This window comes from Lycorma delicatula, chromosome 2 (assembly GCF_047948215.1).
Source record: "Lycorma delicatula isolate Av1 chromosome 2, ASM4794821v1, whole genome shotgun sequence".
Lineage (NCBI taxonomy): Eukaryota > Metazoa > Arthropoda > Insecta > Hemiptera > Fulgoridae > Lycorma > Lycorma delicatula.
In genome coordinates, this window is record NC_134456.1 from 98,429,118 (window position 1) to 98,446,837 (window position 17,720).

Sequence of the window (17,720 nt, forward strand, 5' to 3'; positions counted from 1 at the left end):
TTGAATGTGGGTATGTAGAAATGAAATGTTTTAGCACACGAAAAATGCCATGCCTGACCAAGATTCAAACCCAGAACCCACGGATAAAAGGCTTAGACACTATCACTTGGCCATTGAGATCAGCAGAGTATTAGTACAGTTCTCCAGTCAGTCAGGCTACCTTATAACTACCAAATTGTTCTTCAGTCAGGCTACCTTCCATTCTGATATTAGTAACCCTTACCTTGTTAGTTAATTGTTAATTTTTTAGTCAAATTAGATTTGTCTCAAAAAAACATCTTTCATCTCCTTCCAGTTAACGTATATAAATACTAGAACAGCGATGCACTACCTTTTCACTACTGCAGGACACATTTATTGTTGCTTGATTTATGAACAGCTCTGTAGTATTGAGAAAAATTTGGAGGCTTTTTAGGTGTATTGGAAAATAAGATTAATAATATATAATCTTTATTGTTACAGATATAATCACATATAATAATTACAAATGTAATAGCAAATGTAAAAATTAAATATGGCAATAAAAAATTATTAAAAATGTTTTTAAAGATAATGAGAATTATATGTAATTTGAATCAATGAGAATGTTGATTTTTTAATTTGGATACTATCTTGTTTATATCTGATTTAAAAAAATTTTTTTTATTGAATTTATTTTTAAGTTGACATCAAGATTTTCATCTGACACAATTTCTGAAAATTTTTATTTAGTTTCATTAGAGAAAATATTTTCTCACAAGTATATTTACTGCCAAATAAACATGAATATATAGCGGTATGTTTTCTTAAATTGGGAAAGGATTCTGGTTGAAGACATTTATAAAAGTTTAACAAATCTCCTTCTTTAAACTTCAATTGTAATTCTTCATTACACTGCAAAGATTTTAAATGATACTTTCTCCAATTCAAAATCTAGAAATCTCTCATTTTATAGATTTATTTTTTCAATATAGGTCGCATAAGGAGCGCTATGTAGTTCTTATTGTGAAAACATTTGTTGATAACTTGAGAAATGGTGAGTAATATTATTTTTCAATTGTAATTGAAAGAGAGACAATTTGCTTTGAAATGCCGAAACAGTATTAAAGAAATCATTTATAAAATTATATTTCCCTTGCAGGTCAAGATTTAAGTCGTTTATATGGCCTGTTATATCAGTAAGTAATGCAAAATCACACGACCATTTTGGATCTTCAAGAAAATTCACATTTTGTTTCAACTAAAAAAATGTTGTCCTCAAGTAGATCTAAACAGCATTTTAATACTTTCCCATTACTCAGCCAGTAAATTTCAGTAAAATAAACAACATCTTTCTCCTCAGCATCAGTTTCCTACAAATGAAGAAGAAAGAAGAAGTCTCCTCCAAAGAAAATTGATGGTGATATAAGACTGTAATAATGGTTATTTCTTTTTGTTGTTTAGTGTTGAATTTTCAACAGAAGTTGCATTAATATGTTTTAAGTTGAGTCTAAATCCTTAATGTTTTTAGGTGTTTCAAAAGAAGAGACACCATTCCATTTTCTGCACCTATCATTGCAGGTGCATTGTCAGTTACTATACCCATAAGTTTTGTTAGATCAAATTTATATTTTTCTTTGTTAGACAATAATTCTAGAGGTAAATCTAAACTTCTTGTTTGACCTTATATTGGATGTAATTGATGAAATTCTTTGTAAATTTCAAATTCTGATGTGACTCCACAAATAAATATACCCTCTTGGGCTTAAATGTTAAATCTATTGACTCATCAGTGACAAGTGAATAGTAAATAAAATTATTAGAAATTTCACAAATTCACTCTTTATGTTTTCTAAAATATCTAATGTACGTTTTTGAATGGTCACCCAATTCAAACTTACATTCTCAAATTTTAATATGCAACTTTTGCAGCATAGCTTTGAGATGCGTTTATTGAGCATTTTTTAATGAAATTGCCATTTGTAAATAGCCTTGACCAAGTTGTAATTAAGTGTGCAAAATGTTGAAGCTAATTTCAGTTCCTCTTTTTGATGTATCACGAATGCACTGAAATGTTCTGCTGCAATGTTAGTGACTGACAAAGAGAAACAGTTTGCTGTTTTCTTAATTTATCACAAAATTTCTTATTGAAACCTGTATGTTTACTTTCAAAGTGATGTTTTAAAATTGTATTTTTTTGGTACTCCCAACAGATTCATTACATATAAAGTAAACATATTTTTTATTATTTTCATTCATTGTTGGAAACTCTCTTTTTATCAGCAAATGTTCATTTCGTTGACATTTTGTATTTAGAAAAAGGGTTTATATTTTTTTAAATAAAAAAAAAATTATATTTGCACATCACTAACTACTGAACTGTATTATTCTGTATACTAAATTACTTACTATTCCATATTAAGCGATTACAGTTCTATGGAAATGTATGGAAAGGAGATTCATAGTAACTTAGCCAAAACCCGGCCCAAAACCGTTCCCAAATACCTTGGCCTCCCTGCCTCTTCGCAATTTCCACATGGCCACTCGAACATTCACCACAAAATTGATTGGGGGAGCCTTTCCCAATACAGTAGTAGCCTCATAGGAAGTTGTTTTAAAAACATCAGTGCATACAATTAAGGCTCTGTGCTGGGCTTTTCCTTAAATAATGAATAAGTACTCAATTTCTTTCGAACCTATGCGCCCAAACGGATACCGCGTAAGAGGTCGTGTTTTCAAACACATCTTGGTACACTATGTACAAATGACGGCCCGACAGTCCATAATCCCTTTGAGCAATCCTCCTAAGCGTGTGCATCGCAGAGATGGAATCCGCCACTACTTGTTTAATGTGGTTGTTAAACAGCAACCTTTTCATCAAACAAATAGCTAGGTACTTATGAAATCGAACTCGACTGATTACACAGCCTTCTGGGGTTATGACTGTATGATAATTTGTTTGCACCCTTGAGAAGCATAAACTACGTTTTGGCCACAGAAATCCTTAAATTTTGAATGTCCATCCAGCCCTCTGCGGTTGACAAAGCCGCCTGCACTCAGTCTTCTAGTTGCGGTCGTGAATTATCACGAACTAACAGGAGACAGTCATCGACGAAACCCTGGGCCGTGACCCCTTCTGGGAATGTCAGTTCCAAAAATCTGTCGAATACCAGGTTCCACAGCAAGGGACCAAGAATGGAGCCCTGCAGGCTTCCCCTGTTGAAGGATTTTTCCACAACTAGGTGTGCATCTTTAAACAGAGACGTGCGATTCGGCAAGTAGTCACATGCTATGGCCTGCAGGGCTACGGGAACATTGGCGGCGTTCCAACTCATAGAGGACAGAACGCCAACACAAGGAAGGAACTGCTGCCTGTATGTCAATAAAAATTGCCAAAACATATTTACTGTCAGCGATTTCCACCTCGGCAAGAGCATTTAAGATGTAGTTTTTGGTGCCAAAAAAAAATCTCAGAAAATAAGTAAATTAGTTTACATATAAATAAATTAGTTTTATTGAAATTATCTGAAATTACACAAAAAAAGGAAAACCACAATAATTAAACTTAGCATCCTACTAAGTTAATACTGATCTAAGGGATTTACTCAATAGTTATAAATCTGCCTTGAGAAAGATTCATTATAATGGTGTGATTAGATCCATTTTTTTTATGTATAAAGATCTTATGGATCTTTAATTTAATTTGAGATCAAACTGAAAAATTATATATATAATTTTTTTACCTATTACACTATTTGTACAAAATATTTAATACTCGTTTTAGTTTTAGTTTTATTTTTAATGAATCTTCATTTTTCAGTGGTTCAAACTGTGAGTTAGCAGATAATGTATGCAAGCTTTTAAGCCCATGTCATAATGGTGCCAAATGTACTGGAACTTCTAGTTCATATAAATGTGACTGTCCTAAAGGATTTTCTGATGCTACATGTGAAACACGTGAGTAAATAGATTATTTTTATTTTTATACACTATTTCAAAATATATACAACTGTTAATCTTCACTTTTTTAGATATAGTCTAATAAAATTCTTTCAGTTCCAAGAAGGCAATCAAAATTCTTCTCTCTGATCAAAACTAATCTAAACATGTACCTTATGTTTTTTATTAGTTTAGCATTCTTTAAACACTTATAGGAAAGAAAAGTAAGTAAGTGACTCTTGCTCTTTAATTAATCGTCTTTTATTCATTATAATTTTAATTGTAAAAATGTGTTAAATAATAATGGTTATTTCTTCTTGTGTTTAGGTGTTGAATTTTCAACAGAAGTTAATTTTAAAGGAGATGGTTTTGTAGAACTAAGCAAAAACATGCTGCCTCATCTGAATCCAGATGAAGAAGAGGTAATTACTGTTGATTTCTCCACAAGAAACCTCAGTGGTATTATTTTATGGCATGGTCAGGATCCAGATACAGATGGACGAGATCAAGATGGAAAATATCACGATTATTTGACTCTTGCAGGTATTTGAATTGTATAAACCTTTGCTTAAACCTAATATTGTTTGCCTGTTGGTTATTACTATCAGGTTTTTCAGATTCACCAATATATTCACTGGTTTAGGCAATTCTTCTTTTGTTGTTTATATGTGAAAACTTCTAATTAAATATATTTGTTTTATAAAGCTTATACGAGGATGAATCAAATACAAACCAGAATTTTTGTTGTTGTTGAAGCACGGCTAATGGAAAGGAGGTGTTGCTTCTCAGTATTGTATGTAGGGATGTGTGGTGGAGGGTAACCATTACTGGTGATCTTGGATTTAAAAAAGTGGCAGAGCAAAATGGGTCCCTCATCTCACTGAAGGTCAGAAGCTCTATTGGCTAGAGGTGTGCCAGCGGCTGTTGAGTCAACCAAGCTGAAGGAGAATTTTTTTTGCATTGAATCATGACTTGCGATAAAACTTGGGTGCACCATTACACACCAGAATCAAAACAGGCAAGTATGGAGTGGCGAAAAATGGAGAAACCACCCATTAAAGCCAAAACTCAACTATCAGCTGGAAAGGTTCTGGCCATTGTTATTTTTTTATTTCGAAGGAGTATTGCATGTTGATTTTCTCCATGAACATTATACAGTGAATTCTGTGTACTACTGCCAACTTTTAGACGAAACAAAACGCATATCTTCATAAAGATGTCAATTCCAATCTGAGACATCATTCTGCTTAATGACGATGCTCAGCCCCATACTGTGGGTCAAACTCAAGAAAAAATTGCATCCTTGTTCTGTATTACACTGGAGCACCAGACTCCATGCAGTCCAAACTTATGGCCCTACAATTATCATTAGTTTGGGCTACTAAAAGAAGCACTTGAAGGGCAGAATTTTTGAAAACTATGCTGCTGTTAAAGCGTTCATGTGCAGTTGGTTGACATCACACACACCTTCATTTTATGATAGTGGGATCAAAAAGCTACCTATCTGCTGGGAAATATGTGTTTCGAAAAGAAGAAATTATGTAGAAAAATAATATTGTGAGTATGTATTTTCATTATCCTTCATAAAACAAAAATTGCAGTTTATATTTGATTCACTCTCATATATAGCACATATAGACAATTTGAAGAGCCATGCTAATTTGATTGATGTAAATTTATGACAATATTCTCTATGCTGTTATTAACAATTTAAGTAATGAAATTTTTTATTCATTTTTTTTTTAATTTCCATTTACCACACCAATGTATTATGCCTAATAAAGCCAAAAAATATGGCGCTTTCAAAAATATACATATCTCATAGTATTTTTGTGAGGAAAACTACATATAATTTTTGTATCAGTTGCTACAGAAATTGTCTGAGTGAATTTACTTGAAAATTACCCTGTCTAGTTATTTTAGCAGATTATGAAAGGTTACGTGACTTTACATAGATGTTTAATTAACTGATCAGTTAGCTATAAAATATTATTTTGGAAATAAATAAATATTAAATCTTATAGAGTAGTTCTTTTTCGAAGTAAAATAATCGTTTATGTATTGTATATGAATATAGTAGATACATATTCCAGCTTGGTAGTTTATTTATATAATTTTCTATGATGTACTATTTTTAAGGAATATGCCGCCGTACTTACAATTTTAAGATTTTCTGCATCATATGATGCTATGTGTTGAATAACAAAAACCCATATGTTTAATAAGACATTAAATGTTTTTGTTAGCATATTATGAATATCATATATTATTCATGCTTATTCAATTTTCATCTACTTCAGCCAAAAGTTGGTCTAACAAATTAATATTAGTAATGCTTTATTGTTCCGTGTAAAACAGTACGTTTTAGGGCTTGATTTTATATTCCCTCTTCTTTTTCTATAATATCATCTCAAAAAAGTGGGAAAAGTTCATGGTGTTTCTTTTTATTATTGGATTTCTTGGTAGTATTCTTTTCTTCTTCTTCTGTTTCGACCTTTTTATATTTCTTTGCATTTTTGTTCTTCTTTTCATCATCTTTCCATTGTTTCCAGTACTTTTTCATTCTTCCAAAAGTGCTTGTTTTTGCTCTTCTGTAAATTTTCTGGAGCTTTCCTTGGTTTTTCCTTTACATCTAGTTTAAAATCCTCAATTTTTTTTCAGAACAGTATCTGTTGTTATTCTTTTTCCAATCTTTATTTAGCCTTGCTAGGTCTTGGTTTACTTCCTGGTCCAACACTAGTTTTTGTCTATCTATCTTTGTAAGTTAAATAATTATTTTGTAAGTCTATTGTCACTCATTCTATAAATATGGCTAATAAACCTCATTCTTTTCTGCATCTACAATTCCAGATCTTTTATTTCTTGGTAAATTTCTTTGTTAGATTTAGCATATAACCTTCCTCTGTTCTTTTGGATCCAAAAATCTTCCTTAACCCACTGTGTGCCACGAGAAAATTTTTTAAATTAGAAAATGTTGGTACCTACCTAAAATGTACTGCTCATCCTAAAATGCCAGGCCTATAAGTGGTCATTTTGCTTAGTGTATTTAAAAAAGCCACATACTGAGTAATATTCAGGATAATCTTAACATATAAGGTGTAAAAATGTTCAGTTTTATTTAGGATACAAAATGATTTTAATATAAGTTGGATTACAACACAAAATAATTTTGAAATTAGAAAAATAAAGAAAAAAATGCTTTTGTAGATTTTCTATTTTATCTACTAAACAAAAAATATTAAATTTGTAGGAGGTATGCTAATTTCAATTTATACTATTTCCTAGAACCATGCAAAGTTTTAAAATATTTGGTCAAAAACCAAACATAAAAAAATATTTTCATGTTGGAATGTTATTGAAAAAATCATCAGTAATCAGTTTTATTAAAACTGATTACTGATTAAAACTGATTTATTTAAACTATTGTACAGTATAAATATTATATCTAATCAATGTATTTACCATACTGAATTTGAGTTTTATCAACTAGAAATATTTGTACAATAACCTAATTTACAGAACTATTTACAATATATACTGAACCTGAAAAAACTATTCACACATGTGTTTTGTTAAATAAGGACCATGGCATCCTTCTTTATAGACAGCATAAACAGTCCTTTATCTTTTCCTGTTTGCTTTAAAAGTAGGCCTCTTTGTACAAACAAAGCAAGTCTTTTCTTTCTTACTGGTAATTTTTCCAAGCCAGCAGTTCTTTGATGGCCATCGCCTACTATTTCCAAATTCTGTCAATGAGTATTCCATTCTTCAGTGATTTTATGATGTCAGCAAGAAAACGATACCTAGATAGGGGATTTTTGTTATTGTTGGTACAGTTTTTTTTTTTTTATAAATTATGTAAGAATTTATAATCATTCATCAGGATATGAGTACAGCTACGTATCAAAAGTATCTATGCCCTCCATGTGATTATTGTAGTCAACAATTAGGGATGATTTTTTTTTCACTAGTAATTCGATCATGTCTTTTTTAACATCTAAGTAAAATTTGAAATTAGTAAACATTTTTGAAAACTAAGGTGTTTCTTGGCTGGAGCACATTGATTTATTGGTTAATCAATAAACCAAGGCGTTTATTGATTAACCATATTGGTTGACCAATAAGAAGGAATTTTGGTTTTCTAATAAGACCTATATTAAGAATACTGCAATAAACGCCTGTATCTCATTCAATCCTACTGGGATCCAGGTTTGTTTATGACTACCCAAGGTGAAGTATTGTCTGATGATGTTGTAATAATCTGTGTAGCATAATGATTGGTTTCAGTTAAAAATATATTCAAAAGTTAAAATAATTTATAGGCTTAGATTCAACAGGTAGACAGTGTTTTGGCCCTGGTAATTCATTGTAAGAAAAATCATGAATAATATTATCAGGTATTTCATCATTTATGCTTAGCCAAATAGCATTGTCAGTAGATCTAACAGCTCTCTCTTCAGACTTGAGAAAGTACTATTCACACTTCAATTTTTTGTGAACCTAAGGTAGGCTTTACCAGTTTGATTTGATCTAGCACAGGCCTAGCTTATTGTCCTGATGTACTAGGTTGATCTAACTTACCACAAAATTGACCCTCATTTATATTTTCTGGCTGATTGATTGGATCTGCATCACTGACATGGCAAAATAAATCATCCAGTTCTTCTTCAGTAGTTAACAAATCAATGTCTGAGAAGTCGCTATCAAGTAATCTGTCTACTTCTCTAGATCTAAGATTTTCATGTACCATTTCAGAGTCACATGAATTCAAAACACTATACACTTTTATTCATTGAAAAAAATATATAAATAATACATACAACAAAATAGTAATATAATAAAACAAAAAACTTAACAACAGATGCACTGTGTAGAAAGTCGTGATATAATCTCACATACAACAAATAACTGTCAGTGTTAACATGATATCAGCTGTTTTGTAGTTGTCTGTTATTATTTTTTTTAGTCAAAGTGAGCCTTTTTTTTTCAAAAACCATTGAATATTAAAAGAGATATTGTATACACCACACAGTAGTTCAAAACAATAAAATCTTATGTAACCAATAAAAAATAAATTATATAAATTACATAATACTTGATGGAGATAGATACTCATCGTGGCACTCCAAAGGATTAAGATTCTTCTTTTAAAAGATATCTTGCACTAACTTTCCTAAATGCTCATTTACATGTAAGGCCTGTGAGGAAAATTACTTATTTTGTAGTATTGCAGTTTAGATTTTTAGCTTAAGAATTTCTTATTGTAAACATTTACTGTCAGTCTGTAAGCTGTTTTCCATTTAACAAATCCTACTTTTAATTCCTTCTGTTTTGAGTACAGTTGGTGTTATCTTCCAAAAATACTGTTTGCCTACTTTTTTATTTTTTGTCCTTTTTCAAAGATTATTTCTTCTACACAGTTCTTATCATTAATTATAAATTCTAAACCTATTTTTCTGCTGTTTTTTGCCAATAGATTACTTTTAATTTTGCTTTTTACATTTGAAGCTAGGATAACTGTGTCATCTGCAAAGGCTAGATGTAAAAAGGCTGTCTGCAAAAGGCTAATTTACTTTTTTTTGGTTTCTAAATATAATGATTGTGAGATTTTATGTTAACAGTTTGTTTATTCCATTCTCTAATTACTTTTTCTAAGTCAATGTAGAATAGAACTGGGGAGATTCCATCACACTACCTTATGCCTATTTTTATCTCAAATGCTTCTGACAATCCTCCACGTAGTTTAATTTTAGATTTGGTGTTTATTAGTATTTGTTTAATTATTGCTATGCTTTTCCTATCTACTTCTGCTTCTTCTAATACATTAAATAATGACTCTCAATATATAGAATTGTAAACTTTTTTAAAATCTACAAGAACTGCAATATTTTTTTTTTACCATTTTTATGAATGTAATTTATGATAGTTTTTAAATACAGAATTTGTACAGTGTAGGATCTACCTGAGGAAAAAACTGTTCTAAATAATTCTCAACTTCCATTATTCTGTTTTGTTGTTCTTTAATTAAAGCTTTTTTCAGGAACTGATAAAAGTGATATTCTTCTGTTTGTTTTACTAACTTTTTTTTTTGAAGTTGTGTATTATTGCATTCTTCCATTTCTTTGGGATTTGTTCCATTAGTCAAATTTCTTCAAAAACAGTTTTAATCTTGTTTATTAACTTCGGGGAATTAATTTTTTAAATCTCTGCTGTTATGTTATCCGCAACAGAAGCTTCATTATTTTTAAATTGTCGTATTCTTTAATTTCATTCTCCCATTCACAGGTCGTATGGGAAAATTAATGTGATAATCTTCTATTATCTGGTTAGGTTTTCAAAATTAAATAATTCTTTGGATTCTGAGCAATTTAATAGTTTCTCAAAATATTTCACAAGTGTTTTAAGGTTTTCTTGGTTGTTTATTTGTAGTTTACCATTTTCATTTTTAAAAGATGTGTTGTGTGATTGGTAACCTTTAATTTTACATTTAAATGTTTGGTAAATATTTCTTGTTCAGGATGTTCATTTCTAGTTGTTTTAAAATTTCTTTTTTTTTGTCTAAAGGCTTTAGAGGCTAATTTCTGGTAGTTTTTAAAGTATACTTGATTTGCTTCATTTGGAGTTGCTCTCCATGTTTTCTAGAAATTATTCCTTTTTTCCAGAACTTTTTCACAATTTTCATTCCATTACACGTTTTTTTCTTTTTAATTTTGCCAGATATTTTTAAACTTTTCTCTTGTATTTGTTTTGTTCATTCCAATTTTTAGCTTCAAATTTTTCAAACTCTTCAATAAGTTCTTCTCTGTTTCACTGAATTTTAACATCTGAATGTTGTATTTAATTAGTGGTTTTGTAGCTTTTTTTTAGAATTAGGCAAGAATTTAATTTTGATTTGAGAACGGCAGTGATCAGAATCAAAATCTGTTTTTCTTACTTTAATGTTTTGGATTTCTGTTAACTGTTTCGAAGAGATTCCCACATGGTCCATTTGAAATTCCTCTAGCATGTAATTTGATGATTTCCAAGTTGTTAGTTTTTGGATTTTTTTAAAATCCGGTTGTCATTATTTTCAGGCCTTGGTTTTTCAGAGTTCTAATAATTTTTTCCATTTTTATTAGTCTTCTTATGTGCAGAGAATCTCCCAGTATTATTTTAATATGTTTTCTATTTAGTCTTTTAATTGTATTCTCTAATTCGTTACAAAACTTTCCACTTTTTATTTCTTATTAATGTTGTCTTGGTTAATTGGGGGCATGGCAGTTAATTAGGTCATAGAATTTTTCTTTAATTCTCAGTGTTAGAATAGAGGATCTGTTGTTAGGGAAGATAAAAATCAGTTATGTTATTCTTGTATTTTTTATTTATTGCAAAGGTGGTTCCTAAAATAGGAGTATTTTTAATTATATATGTGGCTGGTTTGGTTTTCCTTTTAGAATTTTAAAAATCCCATAATCCAAAGGGTTTTTGTTTTGAATTTTTTTTTTTGTAAATGACAGAAGTCTATTTTAAAGTGTTTTAAAACTTTTTCTAGTTCTTTAAATTTCCCCACTTTTAACACTGCATTTACATTTAGTGTTCCTAAAAAATATTTTTGTTTGAATTTTAATTTGAGAATTCCAAACTGCTCTAATTTGGCTTAAGAGATGTATCCTGTTGCCCAGAATCCGTAGCAGGTTGTAAAGTAATTTTTCTCCTTTGACAGATTAAAACCTCCTGGGGAACTTGGTTAGTTTTTTCCATTTCCATCTTTAGAAAGTTTAAAGGTTTTGCCTAGAATACCTTCTGATGAATTTATTCCATTATTCCATTAGAACTAAAGATTGCAAGTTTTTAGAGGTATCCGCTTCAGTTCAGTTTAGACAGTGTCTAAACCTATTCAACAACACCACATGGAGGCTAGATTGTCATTTCTCCATAAGCAGATGAACTTTTCCGATCTGATAAATGACTGTCAAATATTCCATTATTTAAGATGTAAAAATTTTTGTTTAATAATCATGCATTTTATTGGTTTTTATATGTATAAAAAATAATATATTGTATTATGTTTGAAAGACTATTAATACTAAATATTTGTGTGTTGAAATTTTGTGTTCAATTTTATCTGTTAACAGTTGTAGGAGGTTATCTGGAAATGAGTTGGGAGTTAGGTAGTGGCCCAGCTTTGATTAGATCACAAAAAAGAGTAGATGATGGTAGTAGTCATACAGTTGTTATGAAACGTAAAGGTAAAGAAGGAAGTCTTAAGGTTGATTCTGATATAACTGTTCATGGGGAGGCATCTGGAATAATGACACAACTTAATACCATCGGAAATATATACATAGGTAAGAAAATACGTTTTAATAATTAATTACAGCGATTTGTCTGATGGATATATTTCTAGAGTGCTAGCAACATCTATTAATATTGAAATATTGTGTTCATTGTTTATTTATTCGTTTATGTTATGATCATGGATTTGCAGATGCACACACATCTTTTTAATGAAATAGATGAAATAAATATAAAAAAATGATGTATGCACATAAAAATATTTGAAAATTAAGAAGATATTAAAATGTAGTCAATGCATTACAGTAATATACACTTAGTGCAGTTATTACTCCTAAAATATTAGTTACTGCAATTTGTACTATGCATATCCCACCTAAATGCATTAACTAGTACCTGTCAGTCTAAGTCTTAAATACATATCTATATTATCTTAATTCTATTCATATAGTAGTTTAAGATATCATACACTAAACGAAGTCAATTATAACATATTATATTAACTATAAAAACAATACAACATTACAAAGAATTAATCTTGCGTGTCAAAACATTTATTAATTCTTTAAGTATGAAGAATGTAACAATGCTGTACCTGTGCACGTGGCTGCTACCCTGAATTTGTTACAATGACAATTTTATTGTTTCCATCATCACTGTTTGTCCATCATCCATCCAAAAATTATTTAAAAAAATCAAGTATATGTATAACGCTTTTGGAATAGTATAAAAATTAAAATTTTAAAAGTTATTCATATTTGCCAACAGCTACAAAAAATTTTAATTTAAACTTCTCTCACATTCTCATCTGAATAAGATGTATCAGATGTAATTTTTATATTATTAAAATTTGCAAAAAAAAATTTCTATGAAACCATAAATGTAAATTCAATCTAATCGGTTCTGAAATTTGTTGCAAACATTTTATAGTTTTCTAAATACACTTTGTTTTTAGTAGAAACAATTTAACAAAATAAGTCGTACAATAGGGGTTTTGTATGCAATCTTTATTTTTAGCAAAATCTAAGCTAAGTTTTATTTATTTATTTTTATGAAATAAAATTATTTTTTTCAGCTCACTTGTCAAAAAAAGGTTTATGTGAAATCTACTTATTACATAATAAAAATTGCTTTATCCATAATTATAGAATGAAAATGTAGAAGATATAAAGGGCTAAAGAGATACAACTCTCTTGCCATATAAAAAGAACATAACTGATTGCATTGAATGAATTGGTCTATCCATTTCACCACAATCAACTTCTGAATAAATCATTAAAATTGCATTTTATGTAAATATCAACGTGATGGAGTCCCAAAAACTACATTCTGTAACCTTTTATGCAGAACAAAGAACTATTTATCTGAGCAAGAAAAAAACAATCGCATTGTCACCACATAATTAACCAACTTGGCTTCGGCAGGACTATGATTCCATAATATACATTCAGTAATAATTAACATAGTTTGTAAGAAAGTTTTTGTAGATAAATGCCCTTAAATTCACCAAAATGCTGTTAATGTGAACATTTCAAATAAGTTCATAAACTATAGTTAAACCATAATATCTAAATCTATTTGTTCTAGACAACTGCCTTTCAAGCTGGTTGGCAGATTATTCATCTCACACCTATTAAAATGGCTTTGTTAACATTTGTGTCCGATGCAAGGTTATTTTATTATTTACTGAGGTGTCTTTATTTTATCTATGTAAATGTCTATGTAAAATTTAAGTCCACTGGATTCTGGGTACTGGCATTTTTATGAATTAGATTTACAGCTGTCTTTTTAATATTTCAGAATATTACTTATAGTAATGAACTATGTATTAGATTTACTAAGATAAAAGTTTGCCCATTTGAAAATTGTTTTAATTGTATTAAAGAAAATCCATCATATTCAATTGTCTTTTTTGCTAGATGAATTTGATGAAAGGCAAAATAAAAAAATTAAATTGTTTTTTTAGTCTTTATAATAAGATGGTATATTAGATTTGCTGTGTGCACCTCCCATTTTCAGTAAAAAGCCTGTTAAAGGTTAAATTCATACAAATTTAATTCTTAAATTTGAATCTTTGGGAGTAAACTTTTTATAGAGCTCATTTATGTGACCCAAGATTCTTTGTTTGCATTATTACAAATGGTAGTGTAAAATTTAAGTTGTCATTACTGATTAATGCAATTCAACATATATTTTTTCAAATTCTTAAGGTTCATATTATCTGCTTTTATCATAGGTGGTCTGCCAGATGTGGAGAAAATGACTGGTAGAAAATACTCAGAAGGTTTAGATGGCTGTATACATTTTATCCAGATACAGGACTCTGGAGTCATAAGCCTTTGGGAAAAGGCTATTAGTACACAAAATGCTCTACCATGTGCCAGGTGAATTATGTGTTATATTTAAGTGTTGTATTTATTTTTGACTTAAATTTATGCTTTCTATTGGGTTTGCTTAGAACTTTAACAGTTACTTATCTATGTTAATTTATTTGTATTCAAAAATCTTGGTTAAATATGTTTTTTTATGGTGTTTGATTAGTATAATACTGTTTGTTATTTCTTTGTTATTCTGTTTACTTTTTTACGTATTTTTATATGTACTTTTCTGTTGTGCATAATGATTATGTTTTAACAACCGAAGTGGCCATCTAGGTTTAGATTTTTTTATATAATTTCAGTACCAATTTCTGATACTAGTTATGTTATTCCAAATAATCATTTGCATTATTACTTCTATAAGACGTAGTCATTTTTCAAAGATTATGATTTTACTTTATGCAAAGCTTTTACAACTTCGTAAATTGTGTCAACAATAATGAAGATTTAAATCCTTATCTTTAATAATAGAGTTCTAAAATATATTTCATGTGTAATTTCTTTCTTCATTGTGGCTCTCAATCCCTAATTGATCAGCTTGGTTAATGCTATAAAATTTTCAGACTGATATCAATGAAAATGTTGCCATCTTTTATGTTTAAGTTCTTTTGTTTGATGCAAAGAAGCGTTACCTAACAACAGACAGCTTCCTCTAAGGTTTTTTCCTTCAGAAAATCTTTTAATTTAAATTTTGATTTTTTAAATGATCTTAAAAACTTCCTCTTCAGCTAAGCATTGTACCTATAAAATTACTAATCTTGAAAGTTTAAGAAAAAATGAATGAGGATTTCTTGATTTTCTGATCATGACAAATATAATTTATGTTATTAGCAGTATATGAGGTTTGATAAAAAAATACAAAGAATTTTTGTTTTTCTCAAAAAAAGTTTTATTTATTAATCAATTTCACTTACAAAGTTCTCCTTTTCTGATGTAATACATTTGTGCCAGCTCTTTATCCTGTCACTGAAGCACCTCTGGAATGCAACTTCCAATATGGTGTTCAGCTCCTTCAGCAGTTTTATCTTCATCTCTTCATTGTTGGCAAAGCGTCGTCTTTCATGATTCTTTTCAGCTTGGGGAATAGGAAGAAGTCACAGGGGACCATATCCAGCGAATACAGAGGCTAAGGCATTATAACAGTGTTTTTCTGACTAAAAATTCACTAACGAGCAGTGAAGTATGAGAAGGTGCATTATTGTAGTGCAATTGCTATGAATTGTTTTACCACAAATCCTAGCGTTTTCTTCAGATTGGTTTATGTAAATAGCAAAGAACATCCAGTAATCCTTATTGACTCTTTGTTAGTGATTCAGTGATTGCCCATAGTCATTTTCTTCACTTTTTCAACATTGTCATCGCTTGATGTGCTGGGACATCCAGGGCGCTCACCATCTTCAACGTCTTCACGGCCCTCTTGGAAACATTTGTATCCTTGTAAATGCTTGTTTTATTCATAGAAGAATCACCAAAGGCAACATTCAACATTTCCAATGCAATGATGCACTTTATTACATTCTTAAAACCAAATTTAATGCAAATTCTTTGTTCCATTTTCCCCACAAGATAAAAATTGCTGGCCACACCATACCAAAACACATGTAATTTTTTCAACAGCCGACAGACAATGTCCATGCTACCAATGTAAGCATACGTTAGGGACAAGTATACCAACATAACAAAAAACAAATTGTGACAGTTGGACTTATACAGCCAACTGGCTGTATATTATGGCTGGGAAATTCTGCATATTTTTTTTGTCAAACCTTGTACAGTCAAGTGCTTGAATTTCATGTTGAAATATCATTGTCTTGGCTGTAACAGTTTTATGCCAATGCTGGCCAAATACTTGGAGAAAACTATGGAATGGTGTGATAACAGAGTTATCGTGGTGAAAAAAATCCTGTATCCATCCGTTGAGATTGAGCGCAATTTCTTGAGAGATTCAGCAATTTAAGGCAGGCATTCCTCTGTTTACCACTTCCCTGTAACTGTCTTCTGATTTTGCAACACAACTTTGTCTAAAGCTCCCTCTTACATTAAAAAAATGCTGCCACCATTCCTTTCTTCACTAATCTGGATTTTTGGACAGCTACAGGAGGTCTCCTCATCTTCAAACACCCACACTTTGTTCTGAGCCTTGGTCAAGATCTCATAGTAGTTCAGCCAAGTTTTGTCACCTATCACAATAATGTTCACATAGGGATATTTTCTATATTCAAACTTTTTCAGCATTTCACGGCACCTTGAAACACGACTTCTGATCATCAGTCAAGTTATGCAGCATCCAAAGGATAAAAAGCTTTCTAACCTGAAGGTGCTCTCATAAAATAACATGAACTGCTGCTACATTAATGCCCAGGTCACCTTTCCAGCAGTTACCCTCATTCACAGATGAAGATGGTGGAGCTGAACTTAAAGCATCCTCAGGGTCAAAATTTCCTCTGTTAATCTGTCAAACTGTCAGTACCACTTAAATATTTTTGTACGATGAGGACAATTCTCTCCAAGCGCAAGAATCATTTCTTCTAACACTGATGTTCATAACCCAAATGTACAATTGCCTGATATTCAGTTTTTGACCAAAAATATATCACTACTTTTTTTCACTAAAACAGCTAAAAAGCAAATGACAGTGAGACAGTAAATAGAGCCTTGAGACTGTCTAAACATGCATTAATTTGTAACAACCTGTGATATCTGTTCCATTGTATTGCAAAACTTTCCTAGTGTCATTTGTGTGGGTTTGTATATGTTTATTATTTTATTGAAATTAATGTTTTTAAGATTCATATTATTTAAATAAATTAACAATAAATATTATGAATATATTTATTGTTTATTTATTTATTTATTTAACATATCAGCGGTACCATGTTTGAGAAATTAATTCATATTATTCCTCTGTACTGTTAAATTACATTTAAATTGTATTAACTAAACCACCTAGTACAGAATATTGAGATAAGATGTTACCTTAATTTTTCATGAAAGTACTTTGGTGGAGTGACGCATCCTCAGTCATTATGACTGAAATAATTCCATTATTATATTGTAAAGATTTAAAAATAAAAATACGAAAATAATGAAAATTGGATATTAATTTAATGATAGCTGTTATTCATTGCAGTTTTTATAAGACCGTCTCCCACAAACACTGGCTGGTAGTTT

At 30.2% G+C, this 17,720-nt stretch overlaps 1 protein-coding gene across 15 annotated transcripts in view; it reads left to right on the forward strand.

The window, feature by feature from the left end:
* The window catches only part of trol (terribly reduced optic lobes), a 1,106,314-nt gene that overhangs the window by 1,078,013 nt on the left and 10,581 nt on the right, over positions 1-17,720 (forward strand). For all 15 annotated transcript variants that reach the window (XM_075355875.1, XM_075355878.1, XM_075355883.1 and 12 more), the window contains 4 exons: positions 3,779-3,915; positions 4,225-4,440; positions 12,012-12,224; positions 14,408-14,555. In XM_075355875.1, coding sequence (XP_075211990.1) covers positions 3,779-3,915; positions 4,225-4,440; positions 12,012-12,224; positions 14,408-14,555 — 714 coding nt within the window. The remainder of the gene's footprint in view (positions 1-3,778; positions 3,916-4,224; positions 4,441-12,011; positions 12,225-14,407; positions 14,556-17,720) is intronic.